This window comes from Balaenoptera acutorostrata, chromosome 1, assembly GCF_949987535.1.
Source record: "Balaenoptera acutorostrata chromosome 1, mBalAcu1.1, whole genome shotgun sequence".
In the NCBI taxonomy this organism is placed as follows: Eukaryota; Metazoa; Chordata; class Mammalia; order Artiodactyla; family Balaenopteridae; genus Balaenoptera; species Balaenoptera acutorostrata.
In genome coordinates this window covers 64,796,259-64,818,543 of record NC_080064.1, presented here as the reverse complement: position 1 = coordinate 64,818,543, position 22,285 = coordinate 64,796,259, and the positions used below count along the sequence as shown (strand labels likewise).

At 34.4% G+C, this 22,285-nt stretch overlaps 1 protein-coding gene across 2 annotated transcripts in view; it reads left to right on the top strand.

The window, feature by feature from the left end:
* LRRIQ3 (leucine rich repeats and IQ motif containing 3) overlaps positions 1 to 22,285 on the top strand; it is a 198,743-nt gene that overhangs the window by 120,426 nt on the left and 56,032 nt on the right. For both annotated transcript variants that reach the window (XM_007182950.2, XM_028166711.1), the window contains exon 5: positions 12,154 to 12,262. In XM_007182950.2, the coding sequence (XP_007183012.2) occupies positions 12,154 to 12,262 (109 nt within the window). The remainder of the gene's footprint in view (positions 1 to 12,153; positions 12,263 to 22,285) is intronic.

The following is a 22,285-nucleotide window of genomic DNA, read 5'->3' as shown; positions in this document are numbered from 1 at the left end:
ATGGGCATTTTATAATTTTGTGTCAGTTTATCTTTTCAGTGTTTCTTGCTTACTGTTCTGCTGTACACAGTACACGTCAGCTGGTTGTCTCTTCACCTTTCTCTTCAGTCTCCTGTTTGCCTCATGTTTTCCTTAGGTAAATTAAGCATTATCTATTTATTTCACATCTGCCTAATTCATGTTCCCAGTTTCTTCAATATGATTTCCAGTGAGCTCAACCTTCACATAATGTTTACATTTTAAAAAGTATCATGCAAATTGGAACTTTAACATGCATTTTATCTTGCAATTCATGGGAAATGGTATATTAATTAAAGAAAAACTGGTTAGGCTAAGAAAGAATTTGGACTTGGCCATTGGAGCAGTACAGGAGACAGAATGGTTATAGTGCTAGGAACTAGCAAAAGAGGGTCAGTCTGGTAAGTAGCTTTATATCCAGTGAGCTCTATTCACTGTCCACATGCCTAGCAGCAAGGGACCAACTAATATGAAAAGTTGAGCAACATTGAAATTGGGTCAGGTTGAGAAAGAAAGCTGGTATTAATGAAGTCTGTTATTGAGTATCAAAGCCTAGACACTGTGCTCAATGACTGCTTTAAAAAGAAAACTGGTACTAAAGACTGGATTGCTAGTATGGAGGCTTGGGAAATGGTCCAAGGCAGATGTCAAGGTAGAACTGGGAAGCATTTCAAAGGCAGAACGGAGTGGTGAAGGCTTCAGAATGACACAAAATACTAATTACCATAATTATGTGTCAGGCTATGAGCAAAGGTAAATTAATAGGGAACTCCAAGTATTAGTCTGGAGACTAGTCTTATTGTCTTCTAGACTTAGTCTTATTATCTCCTATCATAGTTAGGTCCTAGAATTGGAAGGAGAATGGAGTCTGTATGTTGGAGATTTAGTAGCTCCAAAGGAGGGAAAGGATGATTACAGAAATAGAGCATTATATCTTGCCAGCAGCTTTTCCTTCAGAAAAGAACCATTGCTGCATACTGTGAAAGATTCTAGTATTAGAATTAAGCTCGGTAGAATTAACTATATTTGATCTTGGCTGCTATGAATCAGTTAGCCAGTTATTGAGAGCAAAATCTCTTCTTTTTCAGCAATAGGACTACTATATAAAAGCATTGCTATGTGTTCCCTCCAATTCACCTCCATTCCAGTACATTGCCTTCTTTCTACAATTACACCATCAAACAGTCTCCATCTCAAAGTAGGCACTAAAATGCCTTTGTTCATTCACCTTAGATTAAGTTTTTGGTGCCAAGGCCAAAACCTCCTTCCTGGAATCTCATCTTTACTTCCTTTTGTTTAAGAACGAGATTATTCCTACAATTGTACCTCTTTATTTCTCTCTTCAGCTTACAGCATTAAATAAAAGGATAAAGTCCCTGATATCTCCAGAACTAATATTTCTTCTTTTTTAATGTTAGAGGAAATTAGTTTCTCTTAGTTGGAATATTGTTACTAGTATTTGTCTTACGCATATTTCTATTTAAATTTATTTATACCATACTGTATTATGTGAATGTCTTAACTCTAGGAATATAAGCCACTTTATGGCAGGTTGTAATTTAATTGTTTTGCCACCTTTTACCTAGCATAGTCATATGCACATAGGAGGCATTCAACAAATATTTACTGATTTAAAATACTATTCATTGCATTTACAAGAAGTATAATCCAAACTCTACTTATACTTTTTGAGTCATAATTTATAACTCATGGAGTCATTTTAGTATATTTTCTGGAAATATTAATCCACTGTGCTAGTATGAAAAGAGTAGGTAATAGAATTCTGCTTATCATTGAGATCTTTGTATGGGGGCAGGAAGAATTAAGGTTATCATTGAAAGAAGATAGATTAAAATAAGATGCAAGTCAAAAGTAAAGTACAGAGTTCAGAAGGATCTTACAAAGTTACGAACTATGCAGGTAAAACATATTTTCTTGCTGGTCCTGTTACACTAGAACTTAGAACACCTTTCAAAGATAGAGAAGGAAAAGAGATTACCATACTGTGGTAATAAGAATAAAACTCATTATTCTGGAAATGCTATAGGCCAATGATATAAACAAACTAAATTATATAGATAAATTAATTAATAGTGGATCCTTAATGGGATATTAAAGTAAATGAAAATGTTTTTGCTGGATAGCCTTAACTGTTCACAGTGTTTCTTTTTGCTACTATTAGAGGTGGGATATTTGATTTAGGGGCAATTGATCTGACATACTGTGCCAAGTCATTCTTTTCCCCAAATCTTAGGAATGCTGATATAATTTTGAAAATGCTAGTTCAGAAACACCATTAGAGTTTTATACAAGATCCACATGTTTTTAAATTGGTGCATAATCTTTATGTGAGAAATTGTGTATATTTTCAATTACTAAATATTTATAGGAAATGCATACACTCATTTCATAAGAAAAATCTTAGGGGAGAGAAGAGGTAGAAGAATATTTTAAAATTATGCCTTTCCTTTTTAGTTTTAAGTTTTGAGTTCAATGAAATGTGAAAAACCTATCATTCATATTTTTAGGTTTCTTGCTATCATATAGAGAGCCATTATTATTAGAATTCATGAGCACCGAAAAGCAAATCTGGAGCTCACTGTCCTCAAGGCAAAAGATAATGTTTGCTGATTATCGTTAACTAATGGTACACCTCAAGAATTTAACTGTATTTTTTTCCATCTTTAAACATTATTACTGTATTTTTCTTCAGGGTAAAAAAAAATTATGGGTCAATTTTCACTGAAGTGGGCTGGATTTATGTATTCACCTCTCATCAGTGTCAAAAGGAATTGTGCCCATCATTCCCTGGACAACAGGATGAAAACCTGTCTCTGGTTGGACACTAGGGATATCAGCTGTAAACAAAAGATAAGTGTAAAGTTGAAAAGAGAAATACACTTAATAATTCATCCAAGCCACCATAATTTAACGATTTGAAACTTGCATAAAACTGTTCACGAAATTATTTACTTCCTCATGCGAGAAAGCTAATATTACCATTTTTAAGTCCAGTGAAATGTACCAGCATAAAAAAATTTGCTTTGCAAAGACTGCTAATGCAAAACTTTTCAAGCTGTCCATCTTTTTATAATAAAAAGATAATAAAATGACCATTCTTTACCACTTACTTAAAATGAATTTTTATTTATTCAAGGTAAGAGAGAGTGGCTATTTCAATGTATTTTAATATTGTCTAAGCCTTGAGTGACAAAGATTTGTGTACTATGACTCACCTAGAAATTGACAGTATTGAATTTTCTCAAAACAAATTTAGGTACCATGACATGGAAAATATTAATTATTGAATCATATTGCTGCTCTCTGATCTATTTAAGATAATTTTAGAGATATTCCATCTAAGCATGCGTTTTGGTGATTATATCCACCTAGAAAGCCTGTAGAGACTCACAGTAAATTGCAGCCATTTCTTTATATATAAGTTTTTGTTTAACAAAATATAAGGATTCGGACAATACCTACTTTATTAGCTTAAGAACTGAAAATAAACCTGTTTGCATTTGAAAGTTTGGTAACTACAGTTTTGAGTCATTTTATCCAGCCTCAGGAATGTTGGACTTCATGTAAATAATAAACATTTGGACCATGGTGGAAATATTTCCAATAAGAGCAGTAGGGCTGAGGTTGTTTAGGAAGCTGTGCTGGTTACACTGTGAAGTTGGACAGACTGTGATTTGTACTGAGGCAGTAGAACTTGCAGGCTGGCAACTCAGGGTCAGGTAAAACACTTTATTGAACATCTCTATCTATCTATCTCCTGAGTGTGTGTACGTATACTATTTTATACACACACATATATGTATGCATATATATTATATAATCTATTTTTTGCTCAAAACAGTCCCTGCAGTTCCTGAGCTATATGTATCATTTGGAGGGAAGAAGTATAATTATACGGCATTAGAAACAGCTGTTTTAGTCCTTAGTCTAGTAATAAGAGCTTGTATGAAGCAACATTTACAAATATTCTGAATTCCGCAAATTAGTATATTACTCCCAGTTGTGGAAGGCTAAATCCTCAATTTTAGAAAATATTATCCAAGTAATTGTTACTGAGTCAATTTAATAGTTTATAAGTATGTATTTATAAAGCATATTTAAGTTGGTTATAGTATGCTTTACTTTAGAAACATGATTATATATATGGCTACTATGTTAATTTATTGAGATGTTTTCTTTATGGTAATATAAACCCCTCTTTGGATTCTAAACCAATTTAAACCATAAACTTTCTAAAATGCTAGATTTGCTTAAGGTGTGTAGGTTAGAGAACAACCTAAACATCATAAAATATTGGAGGTCTCTTTGTTCTTTTCTCCTCTTCTCATAAATATAAACATTGTTCAAATATACCTAGAAATATAGACTCTTGAGCTGTATATTTTACTGCTGAGGAAAAAAGGGTTTTTTTTCCTAGAAAGTTCTATTTCACTGCCCATCATTAAATTTTATACCAGCATGTGAGTGGTCTCATTTGGGGATTACTTAAGCAGTGTTAACTTATATTACTAATACATACTATATCCCTTTCATTTAAAAATGATTAGATTAAAAATTATTTATTTACTAAATAATTTACTAAATATTATTTTAATCAATTGAGTTAACATTTGAGGTTTAATAAAATGCACATTTTATCAGGAATGTGTTTAGCATTCAACCTGTTCTTTCTACTATGTTTTTCTCACTTTCAATGTCTTTGTCTTGCTTCTCATGTTTTCTATATCTACATAGAGGATTAAGCATTAAATTATGCCATATTTTGAGAAGTACAGAATTTAAATATTCACAAAATAATAACTTTGTACCTATGCCTAACATAATGCCATGGATATAGCTGGCACTCAATACATATTTGTTGAAAAAAACTGATCAAGTGTCTCAATCCTTTTTTGTTATTTGTGAGTTGATACTGCAACAGAGATTGAAGAATCCAGTCAAAGTGGTGCAGGCATATTGAGATAAGTAAACCATGGCCCCAGTCCTCACAGAGAATAATTTCTTCTAGGGATGAAAAATGTACTTAACTATTACATAAGGTAGAAGGCAATAAGTGCTTGAAAGTTATGAACAAAATTATATCGATTATGTAGAGTTACACTCTTTTTTAAAATGTGATCCTTAGGCAAACAAGATACAGAATTATTTACAATTATTACTATATAATATGTTGTCTATTAGACAATGTAAAAAATATATTTTTAAAAGGATTATGAATAGAATTGCATTGTCATGTAAATAGTAATCAAATACATTTCTGGAGAGATTTTTCAAAGAAACATAAACTTGTATACTCCAAAATTTCCTCATGCCCTTTACTTTCATTACTCTGCCTACTGTCAATTATTACTATTTATGAACTACTGTTGTGTTCTCTGAACTTGAAATTGTAACTTATCTAAACTCTGGAAGTTTGCAGCATCTCTTTTTTACTGGGTTTGACAACCACTACTACTAAGCAGTTGCTGTATTACCGGTGTCATATAGCAAAGAGTGGGCCTCAATGATTTACTCATTGACACCTCTAATCTTGGTGAGGATAGAACTTAGACTTTAATCATTCTTAAACTGAGGGAGCATATCTTCCTATGATGCTTTTTTCCCACATGTTCTTTAACTGGACAATTGCAGCAAAATATAATTTCAGCCATCCTCATTTCCTGTGGCTACTTTTTTGTATAGAAGAGAAATGCCACATTTCTTTCTATATCTACTAGGTTTCTCCTGTGTTTGTTTATCCAGGTCATCCTTTGTGAATTCTCTTCCCCATATCAAGAATATTATCACTTCATTTCTAGGCTTCATTGTTAAGATAAAGTAAGATTGGGATCAAATACAAGGTAGTAACAATTTTTCAAATATCAGTTAAACCTGCCAGTTGCTTAAAGGGGGACTATCTTAAAAAGTAACATTTTCCTCATAAAATTTTTACCTTAAACGATGCCCCTTCCTCCATGGTTTTTCCTGCTAACTAACACTTATTCTTTAAAGCAGAGATCAAGTGGACCTTGCAATACATGGATCACTATACATTAGCCTCCTCTCTGGTGAAGGCTTTGCTTGCTAAGTTAATGAGAGGGTGTGTAGTCAAACACTAGAGCTAACAGGTTTTCATTCAGACATAAAAGAACAACTTTTTTTAGTTTCGGTTTTAGCATACTCCTAAAGTTACCTCTTTGAGTATTGTATAGAAGACCTAAGATCTGGATTAGCACTTTTAAAGATGATGTCTTGGCTGAGAAGAGGAAAGGCAACAGAAACAACAAAAACAACAAATGGGGTAGGATACCAAGGGGCTGGTGTCTTGGCTGTGATTCTAAGGAGGTTTTTGGAATCATCCTTGAAATGGAGACTACTTACAATGAATAATATATAATATAGACAAAACAAATGCTTGCTCGGTTATAGGATAGTATAGATAGTACAGGGATAAATAGATAACATAATAATGAGTCTCTGTTAACAATATGCTTTGACCAAAGACTTATAATTTCCTTTAAAGTCAAAGGACTCTGATTTGCATAATATATAATGTGAAAACAAAACCAAACAATCTTCAGAACACTAACTAGGCTAAGTTTAGAAACTCAAACCACTAAGGGTTGAAAAGGAATCTTGATTTTCAAAGACAGAAAATTTGACATAAATTATTTACCCTTGGTCTAGAAAGGAGATTGAGGAAATTGTTACCACTGTCACCACTCCTTAGTATTAAATGATAAATTATCATTTCTCTTTGGATAATTAAATATCTAGTCCAGTCATCCATCTGATATTTTACAACCATGTACTTGTTTGGTTTGTCAATTACAGGAAGCTCCATAGATCCTCAGTTAATCTATTCCAATTTTCAGTAGTACTCTGAGAATTTTTTTTTCTCATTATGATTGAATGATATTTAATCATATACAGATTATCTCTCCCTATTTCCATACCTCTTATAGATGATTTTTTCTTAGCTTCTCCACTCAATACCATCAAAGAAGAGTTCTTTCATTGTCATTGTGATGTAGGTAGATAGAGACATGTGCCTGAATAAATGCATAATTATTCATATCAGATGGTTATGTTTATGTTTTTTTATGGGTATTGAGAAATGATAAAGTAAAAGATGCTTCAGGAAATTTAGAGAATCTGTGTTGATGTACATGATAAAGAGCTTAGAAGAAGGGGATAGGATAATTGTAAAGGGTTGCTCAGTGAAATGCTTTGGAGTAACCATAGAGTATGAAAAATATAGGGAATGAAAGAATAGAATATTGAAAAGTGTTACTTGGGGTGGAGTCCTTTAAAAAATATAAGTTAGAAATTTATTTTAAAATTATGTCTAGTTGTTAGATGCTTTCCAAAAAATGAAGTTTATATTATATTATTTTATGTTAGCCGAAGTTCCTAAACCTTCACTCATTCCTTCTAGCACTTCTCTTTAGTACTATTCATTCAACATGTAACAAATAATTATTGAGTATCTGCTGAGTGCCAGGGACCATTCCTGGCTTTGAGTAAACAAGATAAACGAAGTCATTAGCCCCTTGTGGGCTAGGTTCTAAGGAAAAAAAAATGTAACAAACAAAATTGTGATAAATGTTATGAATTAAATATATAAGGTGCTGAAATAGGGAATAATAGGAGGATGCCCACTTCTCATAGGATTGTCACAGAATGCTTTTATCTGAGGAGATAATATTTACAATTAAGACCTAAAGGATGGGAAGCTAGCCATGCAAAGTATAGGAAGGAGAGTGTTCTAGGCAGAGGGAAGAGCTTACACAAGGATCTGAGGTGTGCAGTAACTTGTTTTAGTTGAGTTGGGTTCAAGGTACTGAATGAAATCCAGTGTGGCAGAAGTATAGTGAACAAAGTTGAGTAGCACACAAGATGTGTTTGATTGTGTAGTCAAGGGCCATATTTTGCTGGGTTTTTGTACCTCATAGTAAGGACTGAACACCTTGGACAGCCATTATGGGATTTTAAAGCTAAAGAGAAACATGATCATATTTACCTTTTGACAAATACAAATATATCTTGTAACAGCTAGGGTTAAGACAGAGACCAATAAGAAGCTATTTCTGTTTAGAAGGGATGATTATAGCTTACACTAGAGAAGTAAAGTGAAAACAGAGAGAAGTGAAAGATTTGAAATAGATTCAGGAGGTAGAATTGCCAAGATTTGCTGATGACTTAGATAAAGTGTTTCAGAAAAAGGATAAAATAGAGATGAAATCCTAAATTTTTATGGTTTGAATAAGAGAATGGTATCATTTTACAAGATGAGGAAGATGGCAGTTGGAGGATGTGAGAAGCCCGGATCTCTTTGTTATCTCTTCTCTACACTAGATTTATACGTGGCTTATTTACATAGGGCTTACTTTAAAAATAATTCAGTAAGTAGGCTCCTTTCTTTTCATGTTCCAGGTTAACTATAATCATCTGAAAATATGTTGCTCTGACCTGAAACAGTACTTCAGCTATGGTTCAGAAATGAATATGGTAAGATTGCCATTTACCTCATTCTAGATGGAATGCTTATACAGCATAAAGTCATCACACAGTGGAATTTTAATTTACTCTTGACTAAAATATTTTTTATCATTCATGTTTTTAAATCATATTATTGTAGTGATTAAATTCATTTTGCCCAACTGCAATATTTATTCCTATTAACATTCATCTATTCAATTTGACCCATTGCTCCAGTCTATTAATAATCTTTTAAATTTGTCCAGTATTAACTGATTTTGTTCTTTTACCACTCCCTTTGAAAATTTGATAAGCATTTTCTTTATATTTTTATTCACATCATTCATATAACTATTGATCAGCATAGGGCTAAGAACATGTCCACATATCAAGACATTAGAGATCTCCCTTCAGGTTGGCATCATTTTACTAATCCTTACTCTTTTCCATGTGATAACTCAACATCTTTGATCTCCACCTAATCATACTGTCTTTCCATAAGTAGTGAAAGTGTTTATCAAACATGTTGCTGAAATGCAGGTTTATCATATCAAGGATATTTGAACCTGAGTTAATTCTGACCTTGTTAAAAATAAAATTATATCTGATGTAAATTAGTTTATTTTCAATATATATTGCTCCTTGGTGATTATTTCTTTTCTAAATGCTACCAAAAATCCTTTAAATGTTTTCCTAAATTATTGAAGACCAGTGTTAAATTTAAGGCACTTTAGTTAATAGAATATCCTTTCCGTTATTGAAAACAAGATATTAGATTTTCTCCAGTGTTGTCATAACTTGTTTTCTCTGTGATTTTGAAGATCAATCAATAAATGGGCACATCCTTTCTTTTTTTTTTCTTACAGTGCATAAAACAAACATCCCATTTTCTTTATGTTGGCAGCTTGTATAAGCCTCAGTTCATTTAGGGCTTTAGACACTATGATCATTCTTCTATAGATTTGTTTCACTATCATATATGCACCCTTTGTCATGGTTCTTCTTTTATAAAAGTCAAGGAAGGGAAAATTATTTTAAATGATGACAAACAATGATATGTTGATAGTACATAAAAAAGGCTAAGTGGGCAAACTAAAGAAAATATATTTCTAAAAGGAACTAGCTAGCTATTGATTTGACTTGGAGGCTTTTAAATTTCATGATTCTGCAAATTAACTTTATTTGTGATAGAGTCTGGATACTCAGATTTGACAGATAGATATATACCTTTAAAAAAATTTCCTTATTCTTTTGGGGGGGGTAAAGAAATAAGTACTAGTAGAAACAGAATTGTTGAACATATCCTTTCATTCCACTTTCATTATTTTCTCATGAGGAGAATATAAGTATGAGATCTAGAGCACAGAAAGGGTCCATTTCTATGATTGAAGTAGAATTTGAGGTGATTTTTAACATATGAATTACATTGTCAGGAGGGAAAGACAGAGAGTAGTTACCAAAATAGAGCAAAATTCATAGAAGTAAGAAGATATAAGAATGATGATATGGCCTGAAGAAGATTGATGGATAAATTTGAGGTTGAAAAAGCATTTAGAACTGATTGTTACAGATTTGATTGCAAAACAGTGGTGTACATTTTTTGTCATATTTTAATAGTAAGATTTGAGCCCAAATGAAAATAGAAACAGCATTATTTAAAATATTGTCATGTTTTGATAGTGTATTATTATATTTATTCTTGAAAACCTTAAAAATTTTCTAAATATAGAGAGAATAGGTTAACTCAAAAGTAGCTATTTATTTGTCTTTCTAGCAAAAAGTAATATTTTTGTCATGTAAAGACTGAAAATAGTGTTGTGTAAGAGTTATAGTGAAGGATTTTTTAGAGAAGAATAAAAACAGGTTCATTCCAGGATGAGATAATACCTAGTACCTATCATAAGCATTAAAAAATTCTTGCACAATGAGTCACTGCATAGAGACTATGTTTTCAAAAAATCAATTAGAGGACATTACATATAAAATTTAAAAGATCAAAATAAACTCAAGGATATTTAATTAAATATGTCTGTATTATATGGTGTAGGAATTTGGGCATAAAAAGTACAGGGGACTAGGACACATATCCAAGTGTTTCTTCTAAATTGTAGAGTAAAGGAGGTTTGGATAAGTGGACAGTCAAGGCAGGGGAAATATGAAAAAAAAATTCTGTTTAAAAATTCTGTCAGCTATCACATGTTAGAGAATTTATGTGACTTTTCTCCCCTTGGATGAAGGTAATGCTAGTCACCACAACTAGAAATAAGTATTAATAGGTTTAGAGGAAAGATATGACTTCAAATCTCTTGAGTATGTTGTGTCTGTGAGATTTTCCAGGGTGAAAGAACACAGCTCATGGTGGTTATGAGTATTACATAAATTAATATCTATAAAGAGCTTAAAATAATGGCAAATGGTAAGCACTGTACAGGTATTCCATAAACAAATATACAGAACCAAGCATCTCAGAAAAGAGATCTATCTGAGGATATATATTTGTGAATCTTCAGAATTTAGACCAGTGGTTCTCATCAAGGAAAGCATAATATCCTGGGAAAGTTTTTCCAAATACAAACATATATCCCTTCCCAAGATTCTGATTTTTTTATTTCCTGTAGCAGACTGTTAGTTGCCTACAAATATCTGTCCTTCTCTTCTTTCTTGGTAACAGACCCACCATTTTGCTCCAGGAAGTAAAGTACCTAGTAAAAAGGCTGCATTTCTTACTCTCTCCTTTTTAGCTGTGGGAGATCAGTGATTTATGAACAGAAATTATTGGAAGGGCCTCTGGGAAAGTTCCTTAAGACACATGGCCTGTGTCCTTTTGTCATTTTATCCTTTCCTCCATCTTGCTGACTGAAATATAGACATGGTGTTTGTTTGGTGCTCTAGTAGCTATCTTGACTCATGAGTAAATCTTGAGGCTGGAAGCCATGTAGATGATGCAGTAAGATAGAGATGATACATTTTTGAAAGAGCCTGGATTCCTGATTGACCTGGTTCCTCTGTACCAATCCTGAATGGTCTGTGAAGAGAAAGAGAGATAACACAGTATCAATTATTAAAACATCCCCAACCAGTTTACAGACATTGTATAGTTTACATCTGACAGTGCCTCTGCTTTCCACAAAGCTCCTTATCAATATTCTACTTATTATTCCTTCCACACATATCTGATCCATTTGTACTTTTAAGGCCTGTGATAATTCTGGCCCCATTTATTTCTACCTATTTTACTATCTTTTAGTGTTCTGTGAAATAATTTTGTCCCTCCTTTCTTACTCTGAATCTTCCATCAGGCTTCCTGGGCAACATTATCTTGCTTCTCTTTGTTTATTCCTTATTTCTCCTCCCCTCTGATTCCTTTTGTCATGGCACCCTCCTGACAGGTCCCCCTTCCCCTCAATTTCCCTTAGAGCATTGTCCAAAGTATATCATTAACTCTTAATAGAAAGATAATTTATCAGAATCATACATAATGGAACTCTTTTCATCTTTTCTTAACTCTGCCTACCTCACAGGTTTCTGCTGTTGTTTTTTAAATAAAAGTCAATTATGATAATGTATTATAATACATGTGAGGGTTCTTTGAGAACTCTAAAACATATATGAGATATTATCATTGTTGTCATTGCTTTTATTTTGTTTCCACAGAATATACATTCTCCTGTTGATTTAAAATATTCTAGTGAACAGAGAAAACATGTTTCTTCTATTTTATATAAATTAAAAACAGGAAAACCAAGACATCTCATTCAAAAAGGTTAGTTATATGAATTTTAAAACTATATTTAATGAACATATTTTGATGAAGAGTAATTAAATTTGTTAGACTTTGGGCATGTTAATTTTGAACTATAAATATGACTCCATGAAATACATGTTGAGACTTCTAGATAAAATATCCATATCTCTTTCAGTAGTTTATAAATATATATATGCAGAAAGTTGTTTCATGGATATGAAGGACCTGATTTTGAGTAGAAGTTGGGAATTAGGAGAAATAAGTATTAGCAAGAACCATATTGAATTGATAGTTTTGTTACCATATGGCTGTGCCAGTATGTTACCTCCTTCAGGAAATCTGTCAAGTATCAGATTAATTAATATAAATTATTTCAGTTAAAATGATATTAAATGTCCTTCAGGCTTTGAAGATAATTATTTTTTGTACACAAAAATACATTTTATTGTTAATAAAATTTTGGTCATCATTTGTGTACCTGTTTTTGTTTTTGCAGAATTTCTTCTGATAAAATGTGTTATGATCAGATGATATTCTTTTCTTTACCTCTGTCTTTCACAGAAGAATCATAAAACCAGTTTTGTAAAATAACTTGAAGGTCTTATAACTTTTCTCAAGGTTTCTCTTAAACCTTTTAAACATTTTTGTGATAAGAACACTTAGTATGAGGCCTACCCTCTTAACAGATTTTTAAGTGCACAATACAGTATTGTTAGCTATAGGCAGTGTTGTACAGCAGATCTCTAGGACTTTTCCATCTTGTTTAACTGGAATTTTATAATCTTTAAACAGCAATTTCCCATTTCCCCTCCCTCCATCCTTTTAATTCTGAAATATTTGATTTTTTTTCCTTTTTAAAAATTCATGGTAGTGTCTTTATCCTTATTGAATTTTTTTTTCTTCTGTGTATGTGAACTGGTCGAACTCTACCAGATCCTCATTTGTCAGGCTTTGTTTGTTATTTCCTCACTTCTTTATGAGGTTCATGTACTTTATATATTTCCTAAAGCTCTGCATCTTTTATTTAAAAGTAATTTTATTTTAATCCAGTTATTGAACTGGGTTCATAAACCAAAATGAACCTAGGTTTATAAACCAAAATGAAATGACAGAAAAATAATAGTTCCATGCTCCATACCTCCCCACTCACTCTTCTTGCTACCCCAAGGCAATAATCATTTAATAATTATTAATGACTCTTCTGTTATTTACTTTTATATTTCCAAGTAATATGCTTATTCTGCTAAAATTTCTTTTTCAATTTTAGATATTATATACAATTTCTACTGTGAAAGATAGAGGTTTAATTATCTTATAAATCCTCCCTAATACATACTCTTAACATGTCCCCTCCTCTTTTCCCCCAATAGAATTATATTATCACTATTTGGGGGTTAATTAATTTTTATTATTTTTATTATTATGGCTATGTAAATACTACTTACAGCTGAATCACACAATATATTAGGCTATGTTTGCTTTCTTATACTATTTTTTAAAAACTTGTTTGGAAACCTCATAAGAGTCAAACCTCCACTATCACCAAGCACACCCACATATATATATTTTCAAGATACTTCTGCTTGAGCCCTTAATTTGCTGATTTAATCAGGACTGCTTGCTTTCTAAACTTGTTCTTAACAGCTGTCATCTTGGTACATCACTTCAATTGTGATCCCGAGAATTCATTTGTTTCTATGCTGTGTTGTGTGTTCTATGCCTTGTTTCCAGGATTCTATATCTTGTTCTTTCTTGTTTTATTTTCTTATGTTAATGCAGTGCTTTCTCCATTAGTTTACTGGGAAATTATAGGAGGTAAATTTTTTAAAACCTTGAAAGTCTAAACATGTCTTTATGCTACATTTATGTTTGATTGATGATTTAACTGTGTAGAACCTTCAGAATTTTCTCAGAATTATTTTATTGTCTTCTAGCTTCCAGTGCTACCTTTGAGAAGTCCATTGCCATTCAGGTCTCAGTCTGATGTACGTGAACTTCTGTTCATTGTTTTTCTCTTCTGACTAGAAACTTTCAGCATTTTATCTTTGTACTAGGTGTTCTGCAATTTCACAGTGATTTGGCTCAGATATTTTTTTGTTTGCTTGTGTAGATTTTCTTTCAATTCAATTTATTGTGGCTTTTTAATCTGAAAATTTATATCCCTCATGTATTTATATTTCTCTTGTATTATTTTGATGGTAAATATATATAACACAGAACATACCATTTTAACCATCTTAACTGTACATTAAGCATATTTATATTATTGTGTAACCATCATGACCATCCATTTGCAGAACCTTTTCATATCCTTCAACTGAAACACTATACCCATTAAACAATAATTCCCAATTCTCCCCTCCTCCCAGCTCTTGGAAATCACCATTCAACTTTCTGTCTCTAGAATTCCTATGGGTATGATTACTATGGGTATCTCATAAAAGCGGAATTATACAATATTTGTCCTTTTGTGACTGGATTATTTTAGTTAGCATAGGGTCGTAAAAGTTCATCCATGTTGTAACATCTAAGAATTTTTTCTTTTTAAGGTTGAATAATATTCCATTATAAGTACCACATTTTTATCCATTCATTTGTCAATTGAAACTTGGGTTGCTTCTACATTTCAGCTATTGTGAATAATGCTTCTGTGAACATGGGTGTACAGATATCTCTTTGAGACCCTGCTTTCAGTTTTGTGTGTATACCCAGAGGTGGAAGTTCTGGATCATATGATAATTTTATTTTACTTTTTTGAGGAACTACCATACTTTTATCCACAGTGGCTGTAACATTCTACATTCTCAATAATAGTGCACAAGAATTTGAATTTCTCCACATACTGACTAACACTGGTTATTTTCTGCTGTTGTTGTTCTGTTATTATTGTTGTAGTAGTAGTAGCCATCCTAGTGGCTGTGAGGTCATATTTCATTGTGGTTTTGATTTGCCTTTCCATAATCATTAGTGATGTTGAGCATCTTTTTTTAACATCTTTATTACAGTATAATTGTTTTACAATGGTGTGTTAGTTTCTGCTTTATAACAAAGTGAATCAGCTATACGTATACATATATCCCCATATCTCCTCCCTTTTGTGTCTCCCTCTCACGCTCCCTATCCCACCCCTCTAGGGGGACACAAAGCACTGAGCTGATCTCCCTGTGCTATGCGGCTACTTCCCACTAGCTATCTATTTTACATTTGGTAGTGTATACATGTCCATGCCAGTCTCTCACTTTGTCCCAGCTTACCCTTCCCCCTCCCCGTGTCCTCAAGTCCATTGTCTAGCAGGTCTGCATCTTTATTCTCATCTTCCCTTAGGTTCTTCATGACCACTTTTTTTTTTTTTTAGATACCATATATATGTGTTAGCATACGGTATTTGTTTTTCTCTTTCTGACTTACTTCACTCAGTATGACAGACTCTATGTCCATCCACCTCACTACAAATAACTCAATTTCGTTACTTTTTATGTCTGAGTAATATTCCATTGTATATATGTGCCACATCTTTATCCATTCATCTGTCGATGGACACTTAGGTTGCTTCCATGTCTTGGCTATTGTAAATAGAGCTGCAGTGAACACTGTGGTGCATGACTCTCTTTGAATTATGGTTTTCTCAGGGTATATGCCCAGTAGTGGGATTGCTGGGTCGTATGGTAGTTCTATTTTTAGCTTTTTAAGGAACCTCCGTACTGTTCTCCATAGTGGCTATATCAATTTACATTCCCACCAACAGTGCAAAAGGGTTCCCTTTTCTCCACAACCTCTCCAGCATTTATCGTTTGTGGATTTTTTGATGATGGCCATTCTGACTGGTGTGAGGTGATACCTCATTGTAGTTTTGATTTGCATTTCTCTAATGATTAGTGATGCTGAGCATCTTTTCATGTGTTTGTTGGCAATCGGTATATCTTCTTTACAGAATGTCTCTTTAGGTCTTCTGCCCATTTTTGGATTGAGTTGTTTGTTTTTTTGATATTGAGCTGCATGAGCTGCTTGTATATTTTGGAGAAAAAACCTTGTTGCATCCTTTGCAAATATTTTCTCCCATTCTGATGGTTGTCTTGTTTATGGTTTCCTTTGCCGTGCAAAAGCTTTTAAGCTTTTTTTCTTCAGCTTTTAAGTTTCACTAGGTCCCATTTGTTTATTTTTCTTTTTATTTCCCTTTCTCTAGGAGGTGGGTCAAACAGGACCTTGCCGTGATTTATGTCATAGAGTGTTCTGCCTATGTTTTCCTCTACGAGTCTTATAGTGTCTGGCCTTACATTTAGGTCTTTAATCCATTTTAGTTTATTTTTGTGTATGGTGTTAGGGAGTGTTCTAATTTCATTCTTTTACATGTAGTTGTCCAGTTTTCCCAGCACAACTTATTGACGAGGCTTTTCTCCATTGTATATTCTTGCCTCCTTTATCAAAGATAAGGTGCCCATATGTGCTTGGGTTTATCTCTCGGCTTTCTATCCTGGTCCATTGATCTATATTTCTGTTGTTGTGCCAGTACCATACTGTCTTGATTACTGTAGCTTTGTAGTATAGTCTGAAGTCTGGGAGCCTGATTCCTCCAGCACCATTTTTCTCTTTCAAGATTGCTTTGGCTATTCTGGGTCTTTTGTGTTTCCATACAAAGTGTGAATTTTTTGTTCTAGTTCTGTAAAAAATGCCATTGGTAGTTTGATAAGGATTGCATTGAATCTGTAGATTGCTTGGGGAGTACCATCATTTTCACAGTGTAGATTCTTCCAATCCAAGAACGTGGTATGTGTCTCCTTCTGTTTGTACCATCTTTAATTTCTTTCAACAGTGTCTTATAGTTTTCTGCATACAGGTCTTTTGTCTCCTTAGGTAGGTTTAGTCCTAGGGATTTTATTATTTTTGTTGCAGTGGTAAATGGGAGTGTTTCCTTAATTTCTCTTTCAGATTTTTCCTCACTCTTGTATAGAAATACAAGAGATTTCTGTGCATAAATTTTGTATCCTGCTACTTTACCAAATTCATTGATTAGCTCTAGTAGTTTTCTGGTGGCATCTTTAGGATTCTCTGTGTATAGTATCATGTCATCTGCAAACAGTGACAGTTTTACTTCTTCTTTTTCAATATGGGTTCCTTTTACTTCTTCTTCTTCTCTGATTGCTGTGGCTAAAACTTCCAAAACTACATTGAATAATAGTGGTGGAGTGGGCAACCATGTCTTGTTCCTGATTGTAGTGGAAATGGTTTCAATTTTTCACCATTGAGAATGATGTTGGCTGTGTGTTTGTCATATATGGCCTTTATTATGTTAAGGTAAGTTCCCTCTATGCCTACTTTCTGGAGGGTATTTATCATAAATGGGTGTTGAATTTTGTCAAAAGCTTTTTCTGTGTCTATTGAGATGATCGTATGGTTTTTCTCCTTCAATTTGTTAATATGGTTTATCACATTGATTGTCTGCGTATATTGAAGAATCTTTGCATTCCTGGGATAAAGCCCACTTGATCATGGTGTATGATCCTTTTAATGTGCTGTTGGATTCTGTTTGCTAGTATTTTGTTGAGGATTTTTGCATCTATGTGATATTGGTCTGTATTTTTCTTTGTTTGTGACATTGTTTTTTGGTTTTGGTACAGGGTGATGGTGGGCTCGTAGAATGAGTTTGGGAGTGTTCCTCCCTCTGCAATATTTTGGAAGAGTTTGAGAAGGATAGGTGTTAGCTCTTCTCTAAATGTTTGATAGAATTCGCCTGTGAAGCCATCTGGTCCTGGGCTTTTGTTTGTTGGAAGATTTTTAATCACAGTCTCAATTTCAGTGCTTGTGATTGGTCTGTTTATATTTTCTGTTTCTTCCTGGTTCAGTCTCAGAAGGCTGTGCTTTTCTAAGAATTTGTCCATTTCTTCCAGGTTATCCATTTTATTGGCATATAGTTGCTTGTAGTAATCTCTCATGATCCTTTGTATTTCTGCACTGTCAGTTGTTATTTCTCCTTTTTCATTTCTAATTCTTTTGATTTGAGTCTTCTCCCTTTTTTTCTTGATGAGTCTGGCTAATGGTTATCAATTTTGTTTATCTTCTCAAAGAAGCAGCTTTTAGTTTTATTTATTTTTGCTATTGTTTCCTTCATTTGTTTTTCATTTATTTCTGATCTGATCTTTATGATTTCATTCCTTCTGCTAACATTGGGTTTTTTTGTTCTTCTTTCTCTAATTGCTTTCGGTTTAAGGTTAGGTTGTTTATTTGAGATGTTTCTTGTTTCTTGAGGTAGGATTGTATTGCTATGAACATCCCTGTTACAACTGCTTTTGATGCTTCCCATAGGTTTTGGTTTGTCTTGTTTTCATTGTCATTTGTTTCTAGGTAGTTTTTGATTTCCTCTGTTTTCTTCAGTGATCTCTTGGTTATTTAGTAGTGTATTGTTTAGCCTTCGTGTGTTTGTATTTTTTACAGATTTTTTTCTGTAATTGATATCTAATCTCATAGCATTGTGGTTGGAAAAGATACTTGATGCAATTTCAATTTTCTTAAATTTACCAAGGCTTGATTTGTGACCCAAGATATGATCTATCCTGGAGAATGTTCCATGAGCACTTGAGAAGAGAGTGTATTCTGTTGTTTTTGGGTGGAATGTCCTATTAATATCAATTAAGTCCATCTTGTTTAATGTATCATTTAAAGCTTGTGTTTCCTTATTTATTTTCTGTTTGGATGATCTGTCCATTGGTGAAAGGGGGGTGTTAACATCCCCTACTATGATTATGTTACTGTCGATTTCCCCTTTTATGGCTGTTAGCATTTGCCTTATGTATTGAGGTGCTCCTATGTTGGGTGCATAAATATTTACAATTGTTATATCTTCTTCTTGGATTGATCCCTTGATCATTCTGTAGTGTCCTTCTTTGTCTGTTGTAATAGTCTTTATTTTAAAGTCTATTTTGTCTGGTGTGAGAATTGCTACTCCAGCTTTCTTTTGATTTCCATTTGCATGGAATATCTTTTTCCATCCCCTCACTTTCAGTCTGTATGTGTCCCTAGGTCTGAAGTGGGTCTCTTGTAGACAGCATATATACAGGTCTTGTTTTTGTAGCCATTTAACCAGTCTGTGTCTTTTGGTTGGAGTAGTTAATCCATTTACATTTAAGGTAGTTATCGATATGTATGTTCCTATTACCATTTTCTTAATTGTGTTGGGTTTGTTATTGTAGGTCGTTTCCTTCTCTTGTGTTTCCTGCCTAGAGAAGTTCCTTTAGCATTTTCTGTAAAGCTGGTTTGGTGGTGCTGAATTCTCTTAGCTTTTCTTGTCTGTAAAGATTTTAATTTCTCCATCAAATCTGAATGAGATTCTTGCTGGGTAGAGTAATGTTGGTTGTAGGTTTTTCCTTCATCACTTTAAATTTGTCCTGCCACTCCCTTCTGGCTTGCAGGGTTTCTGCTGAAAGATGAGCTGTTAACCTTATGGGGATTCCCTTGTATGTTATTTGTTGCTTTTCCCTTGCTGCTTTTAATATTTTTTCCTTGTATTTAATTTTTGATAGTTTGATTAATATGTGCCTTGGCGTGTTTCTCCTTGGATTTGTTCTCTATGGGACTCTCTGCATTTCCTGGATGTGATTGGCTCTTTCCTTTCCCATATTAGGGAAGTTTTCAACTATAATCTCTTCAAATATTTTCTCAGCCCCTTTCTTTTTCTCTGCTTTTTCTGGGACCCCTATAATTCGAATGTTGTTGCGTTTATTTTTGTCCCAGAGGTCTCTGAGACTGTCCTCAATTCTTCTCATTCTTTTTTCTTTATTCTGCTCTGTGGTAGTTATTTCCATTATTTTATCGTCCAGGTCACTTATCCGTTCTTCTGCCTCAGTTATTCTGCTACTGATTCCCTCTAGAGAATTTTTAATTTCATTAATTTTGTTGTTCATCCTTGTTTGTTTGCTCTTTAGTTCTTCTAGGTCCATGTAAAATGTTTCTTATATTTTCTCCATTCTATTTTCAAGATTTTGGATCATGTTTTAGTATCATTACTGTGAATTCTTTTTTTTTTTTTAATAAATTTATTTATTTATTTATTTATTTTGGGCTGTGTTGGGTCTTCATTTCTGTACGAGGGCTTTCTCCAACTGTGGCGAGCGGGGGCCACTCTTCATCGCGGTGCGTGGGCCTCTCACTGTTGCGGCCTTTCCTGTTGCGGAGCACAAGCTCCAGACGCGCAGGCTCAGTAGTTGTGGCTCACGGGCTTTGTTGCTCCGCGGCATGTGGGATCTTCCCAGACCAGGGCTCGAACCCGTGTTCCCTGCATTGGCAGGCAGATTCTCAACCACTGCGCCACCAGGGAAGCCCCTGTGAATTCTTTTTTACGTAGACTGTCTTTTTCCTCTTCATTTGTTTGGTCTGGTGGGTTTTTACCTTGCTCCTTCCTCTGCTGTGTATTTCTGTGTCTTCTCATTTTCCTTAACTTACTGTGTTTGGGGTCTCCTTTTCGCAAGATGCAGGTTCATAGTTCTCGTTGTTTTTGGTGTCTGTCCCCAGTCACTAAGGTTGGTTAAGTGGGTTGTGTAGGCTTCCTGGTGGAGGGGACTGGTGTCTGTGTTTTGGTGGATGAGGCTGGATCTTGTCTTTCTGGTGGGCAGGACAACGTCCGGTGGTATGTTTTGGGGTGTCTGTGACCTTATTATGATTTTAGGCATCCTCTCTGCTAATGGGTGGTGTTGTGTTCCTGTCTTGCTAGTTGTTTGACATGGGCTGTCCAGCACTGTAGCTTGCTGGTCTTTGAGTGGAGCTGGGTCTAGCATTGAGATGAAGATCTCTGGGAGAGCGTTTGCCATTTGTTATTACGTGGAGCCATGAGGTCTCTGGTGGACCAATGTCCTGAACTCGGCTCTCCCACCTCAGATGCTCTGACCTGAGACCTGGCCGGAGCACCAAGACCCTGTCAGCCACAAGGCTCAGAAGAAAAGGGAGAAAAAAAAGAAAGAATGAAAGAAAGAAAGAAAATAAAGTTATTAAAATAAGAAAAATATTATTAAAAATTAAAAAAAAAACATAATAAAAAAGAAAGAAAGAAAAAAGAAGAGAGCAACCAAACCAGAAAACAAATCCACCAATAGATAACAAGTGCTAAAAACTATAGTAAAAAAACCCACAAAAATGGACAGACAGAACCACAGGACAAATAGTAAAAGCAAAGCTATACAGACAAAATCTCACAAAGAAGTATATGCATACACACTCACAAAAAGAGAAAAAGGAAAAATATGTATATATATATTTTTTTTTAAAAAAGGAAAAGAGCAACCAAATCAATAATCTAATCTACCAGTGATAATAAGCTGTAAATACTAAACTAAGACAAACATAAAACCAGAAACAAATTATATGCAGAAAGCAAACCCCAAGTCTACAGTTGCTTCCAAAATCCACCACCTCAATTTTGGGATGATTCATTTTCTATTCAGGTATTCCACAGATGCAGGGTACATCAAGTTGATTGTGGAGATTCAATCTGCTTGCTGCCACTGAGGCTGCTGGGAGAGATTTCCCTTTCTCTTCTTTGTTCGCACAGCTCCTTTGGTTCAACTTTGGATTTGGCACTGCCTCTTCATGTAGGTCGCCTGAGGGCATCTGTTTCCCACCCAGACAGGACAGGGTTAAAGTAGCAGCTGATTAGGTGGCTCTGGCTCACTCAGGCCAGGGGGAGGGAGGGGTACAGAATGCAGGGAGAGCCTTTGGCTGTAGAGGCCAGCGTGACATTGCAGCAACCTGAGGCATGCTGTGTATTCTCCCGGGGAGGTTGTCCCTGGATCACGGGACCCTGGCAGTGGCTGGTTGCATAGGCTCCTTGGAGGGGAGGTGTGGTTAGTGACTTGTTTTTGCACACAGGCTCCTTGGTGGCTGCAAAAGTAGCCTTAGCATTTCACGCCCCCGTCTCTGGTGTCCACACTGATAAATGTGGCTTGCGCCTGTCTCTGGAGCTTGTTTAGGTTGTGCTCTGAATCCACTCTCCTCATGCACCCTGAAACAATGGTCTCTTGCCTTAGGCAGTTCCAGGTTTTTTCTTGGACTCCCTCC